This window comes from Syngnathoides biaculeatus, chromosome 3 (assembly GCF_019802595.1).
Source record: "Syngnathoides biaculeatus isolate LvHL_M chromosome 3, ASM1980259v1, whole genome shotgun sequence".
NCBI lineage: Eukaryota > Metazoa > Chordata > Actinopteri > Syngnathiformes > Syngnathidae > Syngnathoides > Syngnathoides biaculeatus.
Genome location: NC_084642.1, coordinates 24,583,583 through 24,597,262, shown reverse-complemented (window position 1 = coordinate 24,597,262; position 13,680 = coordinate 24,583,583). Strand labels below are relative to the sequence as shown.

Below are 13,680 nucleotides of genomic sequence, written 5' to 3'. Positions count from 1 at the left end.
ATCCACAGATTTTACCAAGAAACATTGGAAAAGTATTATCGAAATTCCTCTCTCACTCAGACATTCCAATGATCCCGGGTGGAAAACTGACAGCCAATCAGCTTTTGTCATGCCTGCAGTGCTTCCTGTTCTGACACTCCATTGTTCATGGATACGTTTCACCGAACAGACAACGTCCATTATCTGGCATTTTGTGGCCGATTTTTGTGAAAAATAATTACAAAGAAACAAAACAAACAACACGATAGACGATGTTCAAGCCTGTGCACTTGAGCCAGAATACACACAGGTGGAACTGGACGTGTTGGAGAGGGGCGTGGCACTGACAACGAACAGTAACAGTCCCATTATATGGACCGCGGAGATTTGTTTGATGCTTTTCTGAGGGGCTTGTTTACATCAGTGATTCCCAAACAGTGTGCCAGGGTACATTAGTATGCCGTGAGCGCTCTTCAGGTGTGCCGTGGGAAGTTATCTAATTTTATGTAATTGCTAAAAAACACATTTATTCCAATAAATAATGTATATTTATTCATCTATTTATGCCAGTGAGGCACAATGACTGACAGAATAAAAAAAATCCTCTTCTATTAGATGGCAGGAAGTACATACAGTAATTAATTGATCCATTTTTGGTGACATTTACTTTTGTTGGTGTGCCGTAGGATTTTTCAATTGTAAAATATGTGCCTTGCCTCTATAGAGGTTGGAAATCACTGGTTTAGATGTACAGAATATACAGCAGGCGTTGCCAGACTTTTTTTTTACCCCAAGTTGTACTTTTCAAGCAGCCACCTTCTCGCAATCGACCAGCAGCGAGGATGGCGGAAGGGGGGCAAGGGGGTTTGCACGCACGCATCGCCGTAAATAGTAACCAGGAAGTGTTGTGTGCTTACACGTATATATCCATCCATCCATTTTCTAAGCCACACAATGGACGCAGAAGTGCTGGAGCCTATCCCAGCTGTCAACGGGCAGGAGGCAGGTTACACACACGCAGACATAGGGAGAACATGGAAACTCCAAACACGGAGATCCGGGGTTGAAGAGATGCATTACCGTGCCGCCTCATAAAGTATGCCATGGCTTATACAGTACCAGCACGAAAGGCTGTAACTAATCAGCTAATAACCAGTAATGATTAGATGCGTGAAAATTTCCCCGGCTGATGAAGGAGCCTCAACTGTGACAGCCACAGCTTTATCCTGTCAGGTTGACCCCACGGGAGGTTAAAAAAGGACAAATTTGGGTGCGTTTTCTTAGTTTTGTTAGTTTGGTGCAGAGCACGTCGGCATCTTGGCTTGGCTAGAACGAATGGTCAACTCTAAGCACTGGTGATGTTAGGAGCGGGGTCAAGGATGTTTCTTCCGAGTCTGGCTGTGAAAACTGGCACATATCCAGATTTTGCTTGGATTTAAAAAATGTTCTTCAGTTTGATTTTTTTTTTTTCAATTAATTCCCATAATATATGTAATAATAATATTACTTCACATTGGAGGGTTTATTGTACATATGAATTTGTAGGAGAGTCTTCCTTTCAGGTGGTTAGGTCTCTTCATATCAGAATCTGTTTAGCCAAGTCAGTTTTTGTGCCACCTAGCACTTCAGTTTTCCATCCATCCATTTTCCTAGCTGCTTATCTTCACAAGGGTCGTGAGAGTGCTGAGGCTATCGGAGCTGTCAACAGGCAGGAGGCAGGGTACACTCTGAACTAGTTGCCAGCCAATCGCAGGGTACATGGAGAGAGAAAACAGCCACACTCATTTAATTTAGAATCTCCAATTAATGCATGTTATTGGGATGTAGGAGGAAACTAGAGTGCCTGGAGAAAACCTACCCAGGCACAGAGATAACATGCAAACTCAGCACAAGCAGGGCTGGGATTGAACCTTGGTCCTCAGAACTGTGAGACCAACGCTTTACAGCTGTTCCACTGTGCCGCCCACAATTCAGTTTTGTCTGGCGAATTGAAAGCTTACCTGTGTTCTCACCTGTCTTTGGTAAACTGTCCATTCATGGCAACGCTCACCACAATTGAATCTGATGCTGATCGTAGTATGCGCACCGGCTTGGCTTGCATATGACGGGAACGAAAAACCAATGCTACCGGATATCCATTCGCAAAGGGAAGAGATAGGACTGTATGAGTAGCAGACTTGATGATCAATACAAAATCCTTAGATATCCTGTGGAAGGGATATCGCGAGGCTAGGAATCAGTTGCCTGATTTTTTATGCTTTTCATAAAACAAGTGTGAGAGGTCTCACGCTGTGCTCCACAGGATCAGTTATGTTTACAAACAAACACCACAGTGGTGGATACTACATTTCTCTCTAGTGACACTATTTCAACATCAAATTGCTTTTAGTAGCTAAGCTACTATTGTGGTAACAGCGATAGGAAAGTAACGCCCAGGAGTTGTGAATATTAAATGCAACGTTATGTGACATACCTTATCTAAAACAGCCAATAACACCAGGCGATGAAATGTGCAAACTGCAAACATGTAGACAATATGGCAAGGGTAGGTATATCTCAGCAATTTCCTTGGGAAGTAACTCAGCAAACTAATGATTTTTCTTGAAATATTGCTTGCGCTCTCAGCAGGAAAATGCCTAAAGACAATGTGAAAAGCTTAACCTGGTCTGAGCTCAAAAGACAATGAAAGCATATTAAATTTTGGAGGCAAGAATTCACTCTGTGTATATGCCGCATGGACATATTAACAAATACAAATTTGACCCTCGTTGCTTGTTATCATAAGAGAATGCTGGTAACACTATTAGTTAACACTAATATGTGCTAACACTGGACCTCTACTCGGCTTTTCACATTGGCAGGACCATTCTGGGGTCTCTGCTTCACAGTGGTTCTTTCACTCTGGCACATTGTACAGCCTTGCTGCCAAGTTATTGGCTGAGAAACATGATTGTAGCATCATTATTATGTAAATTAATAATTCAAAAGCAGAACAGCTCGCTCGCAGACACATTTTGAGACAGTCACTCAGATACTAAAATATTAATTTGGTTTGATTTTATTAAATTGCTATAAATAAAGACAAAATGTGTGTATTTGTGTACAAGCCTTTAATAGTCAATTTTCAAATGGGTCCCCTTAAAGTTATGCATGTTAAACTTGTCTGGATTATACTTAGCTTCAATGCTATTAAATTCAACATGTTATTCTCCACTAAACACAAATTCGCTGTCTTAAATGTAAAGGAATCCAAACATAATTACCTAAACCAGGGTCGGGAACCTTTTTGACTGAGAGCCATAAATGCCAAATATTTTAAAGTTAATTTCAAAAGAGCCATACAATATTTTAATAAATAAGTACAGGTGTATTTGCACATTTATGTAAGACCAACACTTTTAGAGTATAATAATCTCAGAATGATTTAGAATAAAATTGTTACATGGTTGCTAACCAATGATGACAAAATTACTACTTAGCATGAATGCGACTTCTAGTGGTGCACTGATTTGCTGATGGCTTTGGAATCTGTTTAATACGTCGTTAGATTAAGCTTTATGCAGGCGTTGGGACTTCCATCCGTTCATCGTGAACGTAATTCAATTTTAATTTGCCATCATGATGTTAAGATGGTGAAAAGTTCTTGGCATGTCTTTTATTCGTTTGATCATCTTGTCTTTGTGCAAATATGTCAAAATGTTTACTGGCAACATCGAGTACGAATGCTTTGGCATACTCCCCATCTGATAACTTAAAAATCTAGCTAAATCCTCTCTCCCCATAAAGGATTATTCTTGTTGAAAACTTTGGTGGTACTCATATTTTTTTCTTTGCGCAGCCTTTGTCAAATGCGTTTCCATAATTAGTTGTTCCGACCTGATCGGCGTTCGATCCTTCTGCGCCTGGGCACATCCATTGGCACACTAAAACTATGGAAACCCCACTAGGACAAACTGTCTCTGCATCATTTGCGTTGCCTGCATGACATAAATCACATGTACAGTATGTCGTTATGAGGGCTCTGCGAGGCATATGCCAAAATCAAAAGAGCCAGGCATGGCTCGCGAGCCATAGGTTCCCGACCCCTGAACTAAATGTTTAGAAAATTACAAACGTATTAAACATCGGCACTGTATAAAGAAAGCACAGATTAAAGGATTCTCATTAGACAAGAATTTGGTGTGATAGTCTCTCCCAGCTCCACTTGGTTGTGTACAACAGCAATTGAAGTCCACACATTCACAAACTGGTAGGTGCTGCTCTTTCACCCCAGTACCTCAAATCATTAGATCTGACATCCTCTGTTTTACACATTCAAGTAAATTCAGCGACTTTCATGCTAGCCGTCTTGTAAAGATACTGTAAAAGCACCAGTATAGTACTTTCTCTCTCCTGCTGCTCCCAAAACATGTTTTGACTGCTTCTGTGGTTCACCCGTTCCAGTCTTGGGAAATGGAATGTGTCTTAATGGTGAATGCTAAAGGAGAGCATATGAGGGTTCATTAAAGGGAGGTGCGGATTCATTAGTTGAAAGTGTGTTCTTAAAAGTTCATCACCTTTTTAACTTGTGACTGGAGCGTGTTCCATTTTTGAAAAAAATCTTACCCACCTGAAGTGTGCTTGCTTACTGTACCCACATCACTTTAGTGTTTGTGGCCGCAGGCAATATTAATTTGTTGTAACAAGAAAAGTCATTGGAAAATCTCAGGCATGTCCAGTAGAGTTTCTGCATATTTGTTTGATTCTAAAATAAAATTCTGACTTTGTGGTTGGATCATATTTGTCATTCTAATATTTTGTTTGCTCAAAGATCACATGTCACAATGCTCATGAATAACTGTAGTCTATCCAAGGGTCATCAGATGGTATGTTGCTGCTGAAAATAATTGCTGGGTGTGCCTTTGTAGAGCAGCTGCTTTTGTCCCATAGCAGTCTCCAATCAGGGTGGCAAGCATGTGGTGACCTTGGCAAGACTGTCGAATTGATGGTACAGCAACTATTTCGTAATATCTGTGCTTCTGCCAAGTCACACCCTCTCCCTGACTTTTGCTAATTGGCTTGAAAATTTAATACACAGCCTGATGGTCTGTTGACGCCTCCTTTTGTAAGGGCCAAATGGGACATAAAGAGTATCGGGGGTCACCATCCTTTATGAAACTGAGAGCTTCTTTTTGGGTACTGACTAATGGGAAGGGCTACCAGATTAATACACTTCTGTAATGACAAACTTGCTCATGTTGTCTTTAATTAAAAATGATAACCGTCTATTTGAAGACACTTATCATGTTTGTTCTCTCACAATATGGATCAACAATGATTTAACCTGCTAGGAAACAAATTAATCTCACTATGCAACACGAATTTTGTCAAGTCATAAGGCATGAGAGCAACAGGGACAGAAACAGCTGTATCAACAAAGTCATTTCTCCATTTTTTTGCTTCTACAAGTGTGTTTTTGAAATTCTAAACAGCAATACCAACGTGTGTGCACAATCCAATAAAATGTACTTAACTACCAAGGCAATTGTTAGTTTTACAGCCAATTCATTGAAGATTTGAAGTTACCACCCACACCCCTCCTCGGGACTTTTTCCCCAGCTATAAACTGGATTAATTTTCTATCTGTGATCTCATTTAAAAAAACAAAACTTAATATACACAGCAGACACTTCTGACCTACTTCTCTTTGTCGGTGTACAATATACGCTCACTGTCACCTGTCATGTTTTGTGGCACCCGAACATATGTGTCTGATGTCTTAACTTTATCATCAGTATGCCACCCCTTGCCGCTTCTTCCTACTCCTTTTCTGTTCCTTTTGGGTACTAAACCTAAATGTAAATTTTTTTCCCCCACCACAGAAAAACCAGGTCCAGAGCGGAAGCGCGTTAAAAAGGAGCCCACAAACACCCGGAAGGCAGGCTTGCCGTTTGGAATGGGGATGCCAGGCATCCGGGCAGGGTACCCCCTTTCTGAGCGGCAGCAGGTGGCTCTGCTCATGCAAATGACTGCTGAGGAGTCCGTCAACAGTCCAGGTGCGTGCTTATCATGGAGCCCATGTCTTCTGTTGCTTACTAGGAAAGAGAGATAAGATATCGCAAATGTAATTATATGGAATAGCATGGACTTCAATACAGTTGTGTGCAGAAAGACCAATGGGAGTTCTTATTTTTTGCCTTAATAATCCAATATTTAAAGCAGACATAGTTACATTGAATAAGAGAATCAACAGTGTCTGATTTCTGTCAGTAGTCACACATTTGTATATCCTCTTTCTATTACTGTTTGTGAACTGTTTTGTTTATAATATCATTCACATGTTCATGTAAATTTTCTTTGTGTTGAGGCATGCATATGAAAGAGTTTTACACATTGCAAAATGTGCAAATGTAATAGCAAATGTTAATAATGTAAACATTTGGTCGAGTCCTCTAAATGTTGTAGTGGATAAAGACATTAACAATTCTTAGGGTGAGGATGCCCTCCTCTGGCCAAAAGACTAACAACCATAGTACACTGAATGAGACATTTGTTTCAAAAATTTGTAAGAAATATCCTATCTTAAGTGTATAATACAATTACTTATTTTTTATCAACAGACACAACACCAAAGCACCAGTCACAGTCCAGTCTAGGTCAGAAGGGAACGCCAAACTCTGCATCTAAAACCAAAGATAAAGTGAATAAAAGAAATGAGCGAGGAGAGACTCGGCTGCACAGGGCAGCAATTCGTGGTGAGGTACGCCGCATTAAGGAACTCATCAGCGAGGGAGCTGATGTGAATGTAAAAGACTTTGCAGGTGAGGAATAATTTGTTAAAGGCCTCTTTATACTCTCGCAGCCGACAACGGCCACATTGCATCACGTGACCTATAGAGCTTCTGCACCTACGTCAACGAAATCACGTGACTGGCCATATTGCCGGTCAAGCAAAGCGTTGTTCAGTGCTAAGTCGGTTGGAGACAACACAAAAATACACCTCTGATACCGTTAAACATTTAGAAGGTGATAATATACGAAGGTACGTTGAAAAATGAGAGACACTTGGCATAGAAGACCCATATTTAATGCCGAAGTCTATGTTTTCGCTGATAAGAAATTAAGACTGTTAACCCGCTTCCGCTTGTCTTGGACAACTGGATACACGTATCTGGTTAGTAAGTCGTCAAGATTTACACAGAAGACTTTAAAAGTGTAGAAAAGTCTGGACGCATACAAATACTTTGTTGCTGGATCTGTTCTCAATCAAGAATAAGTCCCACAGAGTGATGGAGCCACTCAGATTTTTTCAATACAAAGATCAAGATTTAAATAAATGACCCCTGGTTTTACACAACGTCACATTCATTAACTATGATTGGGGGGAAAAAAAGATAGCGAGTCGGCTCTTCCATACACGGAAGCACGTTGCGGCCACACGTTAAACTTCACTAAACCTCTCTGTGACAGACGTTTTTTTTTTTAAATATGCATTGTTCTCAAATGAGTCCAATGCGTATTTAAAAAGACAAAATAAACCGCTGGAATAGGCTTCAGCCTCCCCATACACGGAAGCGTGTTGCGGCCACATGTTAAACTACGTAAACATCACTGTGACCGACAGTTTCTTTTTTTAAATACCCATTGGACTCATTTGAGGACAATGCATATTTAAAAAAAAAAAAACATCTGTCGGGGAGAGGTTTAATGAAGTTTAACGTGTGGCTGCAACACGCTTCAGTGTACGTTGGAGATGACTCCCTGATGTTTTTTTTTTTTTTTTTAAACGCATTGTTCTCAAACGAGCCAACTTGGCATTATAAATACTTCTTGGGAATTTGTGCTTGAGAAGAATAATTCCTACCTGAAATGAAGTGATGGCTACACAGTCATATGCATTTGGTTGGGCACCATCCATCACGTTTAATTGCTGAAATCCATTGATCTTTTCCGGTCTTTTCAGGTGATATTCTATAGAATGACCTCTTTGAATATCTGTCTTGTCTGTTGTAACAAACAGCAGCACAATAAGTCTCGGGCATTGTGAATATTCTGCTCCATTTCAATGTCCCTCACACTGTCGAGCAATTCTTTTTGACCGGCAATATGGCGCCGTGAATTTTCATGACGTTTTTTGACGTCACGTGCACGAGCTCCATATATTGCTTCGTGCGGCCTGTCGGTGTCAGGGGACACCGACATAACAAAACATTTTGCTGCATGTTAAATGCTACGGAGATAATCTCTTGTTGGTCTTGGTCAGTTTTCATCACATACTGTGAAGACATACTCACCATTCCTCCCGGCTCCCCATACCACTACATTGCCACCTTCTTGATCGATTTTGGAGCACAATAAAGTGTATCATCTTGTCATGTTGGTCCATTTCCATTTTTGAGCAGACACTGTTCCACGGTCACCATTGTTGTTCCTTGTTACAAAAACCAAAAACTGCTCGCGGAAATGACCAAGAAATTATCAGGAAACACCACTCTGTGGCGTCCAACCAAATACCAACCGTAGCAACACCCCTGAATTGGAGAACTGCAGTACATTTTCAAAAACTGCGCACATGGATTGCGCGCGGGATAGCCGCAGTTATATCAGTGCGGTTGGCACCCGTGTGATTATAAAGAAGCCTTTCGTCTTTTTTGGGGGGGACTTGAGATCTCCAATAAAGTTTATATGAGACAATCTGAAAATATACTTTTGTAATTCTACATAGGCTGGACTGCATTGCATGAGGCATGCAACAGGGGATATTATGATGTGGCCAAGCAGCTGCTGGCAGCCGGAGCGGAGGTCAACACCAAGGGCCTCGATGATGACACCCCTCTCCATGATGCATCCAACAATGGACATTTTAAGGTTGTCTTTATTAATCCAACGCGATTGAATTCTTGGCTTGATCTGACTATTGGACCAAAAATAAAATCTGTTGATTTGGGTTCCTCAAGCCTAAAACATTTTAGCGTATGACTACATTGTCATTTTGGAGGAACCCAGAAATCATTGGGAAAGTTGTTAGACCCCCAGTATTTTCAGCTAATTCTGTCTTGTTTATTTTAGGTGGTTAAGCTACTTTTGCGTTATGGAGGGGACCCACGTCAAAGCAACCGAAGAGGTGAAACGCCTTTAAATGTTGCCAACTCTCCAACTATGCTGAATTTGTTGCTGGGGAAAGGCACATACACCTCAAGTGAAGAAAGTTCATCAGGTATGTAGTACAATATAAACTTTGATGAAATGCTTTGAGATCGTTAATTGTTTCAACATTGCCTTTGTTTTATCTGCACACAGAATCTTCAGAAGAGGAGGACGCCCCCTCATGTGCCCCATCAAGCTCTGTTGATGGCAATAATACAGACTCAGAGTTTGAGAAGGGCTTGAAATTAAAAGGGAAAACATTAGACCCTCCTAAATCTGCTGTCACACCCATCAAAGATGAATATGAATTTGACGAAGATGATGAAGAGGAGCGAGTCCCTCCTGTAGATGATAAGCACCTCTTGAAGAAAGAGTTCCGTAAGGACACAGTCAGCAAAGCCAACAGCTTCATCTCCATTCCCAAGATGGAGGTCAAAACCTATTCCAAAAGCAACTCGCTTACACCAAAGAAAGCCGTAAGGCGGATCATCTCTGACAGTAACAGTTCAGATGAGGATGACAGGACGCTGTGTTTCACACAGACACCTATGCCACGACAACAAGCCCTACAAACAAATGCCAAGACGAGAGACTCTGGAAATCTGAGTTCAAAACAACTAAAAGATAAAAGTAAAGTCAAAAAGAAGAGGAAGAAGGAGAGCAAAAACAATGTTGGCAAAGAAATCAGGTTTGGTAAAGTCAATGACAAATTCTGTACGTCTGATTCTGATTGTGGCGATATGGAGAGTGAAGACGATAAAGGCTCAAACAGCATAAAGGACTCTTTAATTGTGAAAGAATCCACTGGCTTCAATACGTCCTCCTCCTCACATGGAAACTTGAACTCTCAGAAACAAGCACCATCATTAGCAGAACAACACCCAAAGCAGTGGAGAACTGACGGCTGGAAAACTGTGTCATCTCCAACATGGTCAGATGTAAGTTCTTTATCCGATTCAGTGAGAACAAGACTGTCCAGTGAGTCTGACTATTCCTCTGCGGAGTCTAGTGTTGAGTCGATAAAACAAGTTAAGAGAAAAGGACAAGAGAGCAAAAAGAAGAATAACAATGTGCACAATAACACAATGGACAAGAAAAATTCTGATATCTACAAAAATGCCAATGCAGATTGTACAGCTTCAAAAACTGATGTAGATGGTAAAGTGCTCAAGAAGCATAAGGTAAAGCACAAGCACAAAAGCAAAGAAAAAGATAAGGCTCCTAGTCTTGTGCTTAATCAAGACATGAATGAAAAATTTGTAAAAAGCTATTCATTTGATTTTGATGATTCAAGGCAAAAGTCTGTAATTGTGGAGTTGGAATCTCCAGCTGAAAGCAAGATCAAATTATCAAAACATGAGAAAGACCATTCAAAAAAGGAAGAAAGGCTCTCAAAAAGTAAGTCTGAAGAAAAGGATTGGTCATCGGGCAAAGACTTGCATAGATCAGTGGAAAAGGAGAAAAATAAGAAAACAAAGGACTCCACCAAGGAAAAATCAAATAAGGAAGAGCGAGAAAAGCCTATAAAATCTGACAAGGATCGAAATATCAAGGAAAAACCCAAAGAGGATAAACAAAAAACCCATAAGGAGGAGAAGAAGAAAAAGTCCAAGGAGAAGTCAAGAGCAGACAGAAAAATTGAGCAGAAAGAGGAAAAGCATCTAAAGGTTGATAAGGAGAAAAACACCAAGGAGGAGAAATGTAAAAAAGACAAGGTTCTGAAGGAGGAGTCAGAGTATGAAACCTATGATGTCAACAACCGATTCCTCAACCTGGATGATACAAAGCTCAGTGCCTCAGATGACCATCATGACAGATGGGGCTCAGAGATGTCCTCGGACTCTTCCCTCTATGGAGATGACAGTTGGGATGCTCCTGTCAAAGAGTACAAGGAATACAAAGCCAATAATTCTGTTAAACTTATTGTTGAAACAGTAAAGGAAGAGACAAGAAGGAAAGAGCGAGTCAAAGACAAGAAGTCAGATCATACTGAGAAAAGACCTGAGAAAGATGTCATATCAAAAAAGAAAGACAAAGATTCTTCAGAAAAAACTAATGAAAAGAAAAAAGACTGGTCCGAGAAACAAAAGGTAAACTCCAGTCACTTTGTTGAAAAAGATAAGAAGCGTAAAGAATCAACAGAAATGGGTAAAGACAAGAAAGACAAAGATTCTCTGGACAACAGCCGAGATCGCAAAGACTCGTATGACTTCATGAAGGAGAGAAAAGACACAAAAGTAAAGCAAGAATCAAATAGAGAAGAATATGGCAATGACATGTTCTTGAAAGAAATTGATGCTGTTAGTAAATCATGTGAAATTCGTGAAAGAAATCATTCTGGTAAGGAGAAGGAAAAGAAGTTTGAGGGAATGGAAAAGCGAGAGAAAACAAAAGCTGAAAAGCACAAAGAGAAAAAAGATAGAGCTGCAGATCAAGAGAAGGACAAAAGTGACAAAACCTCATCAGAAAAAAATGCAAAGGAAAAGGAGATTGATCGGATGACCAAAGACAAGAAAGAGGGCGTAAAAGACAAACACAAGGAGTCTCATGGCAAAGACAAAGATCGAAAGATGTCATCAGAACAGACCAAGGACAAGAAAGAAAAAGCCTCCCAAGACAGACATATTGACAGAGAGAAGGATTTCTTGGAGCTCAAGAAAGAAGAAAGAAAGCCAGAGAAAATCAGAGAGAAAACATGGTACAAGATTGCTGACATTTTCACTGATGAAAGTGATGATGAAGATAGTTATAATAGCGTTGTTTCTCATGTTTGTGACTCTATCAGAAAAGACTCAACACCTGATCATGATGATCTGGATCACTTTACATCAGACAAAGTAAGGAAATTGTCATCAGAGACTAAACATAATGCAGAGAAGGCTAAAGACAAAGAATATAAAGAGAAGAAGAAAGAAAAGGCCACATTTGACACAGGTAAAGAGAGGAAGGGCTCGCTTGAGAAACACAACAAAGACAAGAAAGAATCTGTTGATGTCAAACATAAGGAAAGAAAAGACAGAATGTCAGTAGACTCAAACCAAGAGAAAAAAAATAAGCAGAAGTTTTTGGACAAAAGGGATACAAGTGAGGATAAAACAAAGAATAAATATAAAGACAAGATGGATAATCTGAAGGAAAGAAAACCATCAAAAGGCAGTGGTGAGAACGAAAAGTCCCTCCTTGAAAAATTAGAAGAAGAAGCTATGAATGACTACAAGGATGACTCTAATGACAAGAACAGTGATATTTCTTCGGACAGTTTTACTGACAGAGGTCATGAACCCATCCTCACAAATTACTATGACTCTATCAGTCTTGTAGAAATGTCTGACGACAGAAAGGACTCTCTTTCTATATCCACACCCCAGGATAAGTTCAGAGAGAAAGAAAGGCATCGACATTCCTCTTCCTCATCTAAGAAAAGCCATGACAAAGATAAGGAAAAGGTCAAGAAGGAGAAAGGAGATAAACGTGACAAAACTGAAGAAATCAGAGACATGTATAGTCGCAGGGAGAGCTTACCTTTTGAGAAAGAGCCAATGCCTCTCGAGGCAGATCCTTACACTTTCCCATATAGCAGTAAAGGAGACGGAGACGATGATTTTGATAAGACATTAGAATTTGAAAAAGAGATGTCCAAAAAGGATAAAGCTCCTGCTGTCATCAGTGATAGAATGAAGGACAAAAAGAAAAAGGAAAAACATAAAGATAAATTAAAGGAGGAGAGGAACAAGCACATTGATGGCTTTGGCTCATCAAAGCACTCCAAAGAAGATATGAAATCAGGATTAAAGGATAGCCCTCAGGTCACAATTCTGAAAGACCGAACAAAGGAAGAAAGCCCTAAATTTGATATTAAAAAAGACAGAAATCGGGATGTTTTGGAAAAAGACAGACTCGATCACACAAAGTCAAAAACTAAAGATGAAAATGAAAAGCTTAATCAGTCCAAAGACACAGGACGGAAAGATAACCGTCCACGTGAAAAACTAATGGTGGATGGAGATTATCAAATTACTAGTTTTGGTCAGATGTTGAGTCTGAAAGATCAAGAAATTGAAGAGCGTCATAAAAGACACAAAGAAAGGATGAAACAAATGGAAAAGTTGAGACCCAAGACAGGCGACCCTAAACTTAAGGACAAAACCAAGTCCACTGAAGAAGTGAGGAAGAACCGTGGCGAGCTCTCTTCAAAGAAATCAAGCAGCCTGGAGTCTGGTATTAAAGAGAAGAAGCTGAAGGATGTCGGTCTACCAGCTCAAATGATGTCCCCCAGTAGGAAGTTCCAGCCACCTACAGACACTCACAACTCAAAGGACTGGCTGCCTGGCCATCAAATGAAAGAGAACCTCCCAGCTTCTCCAAGGTCAGAGCATAACAGACCAACTGGTGTCCCCACACCAACATCTGTCATCTCCTGCCCCAGTTATGAGGAAGTAATGCAGACTCCACGGACACCATCTTGTAGTGCCGAAGATTACCCCGATATTATGCTTGATGGGTTGGATTGCCAGAACTCGTCAGCAATGACTATGTCTATGAACGCATGTTCACCATCCTTCTTTGAAAGGTATT

General features: G+C 40.3%; 1 protein-coding gene across 4 annotated transcripts in view; it reads left to right on the top strand.

Annotated features, from left to right (window-relative positions):
• ankrd11 (ankyrin repeat domain 11) overlaps positions 1-13,680 on the top strand; it is a 137,450-nt gene that overhangs the window by 118,328 nt on the left and 5,442 nt on the right. For all 4 annotated transcript variants that reach the window (XM_061814951.1, XM_061814953.1, XM_061814949.1 and 1 more), the window contains 5 exons: positions 5,841-6,014; positions 6,579-6,779; positions 8,684-8,826; positions 9,028-9,175; positions 9,259-13,675. In XM_061814951.1, coding sequence (XP_061670935.1) covers positions 5,841-6,014; positions 6,579-6,779; positions 8,684-8,826; positions 9,028-9,175; positions 9,259-13,675 — 5,083 coding nt within the window. The remainder of the gene's footprint in view (positions 1-5,840; positions 6,015-6,578; positions 6,780-8,683; positions 8,827-9,027; positions 9,176-9,258; positions 13,676-13,680) is intronic.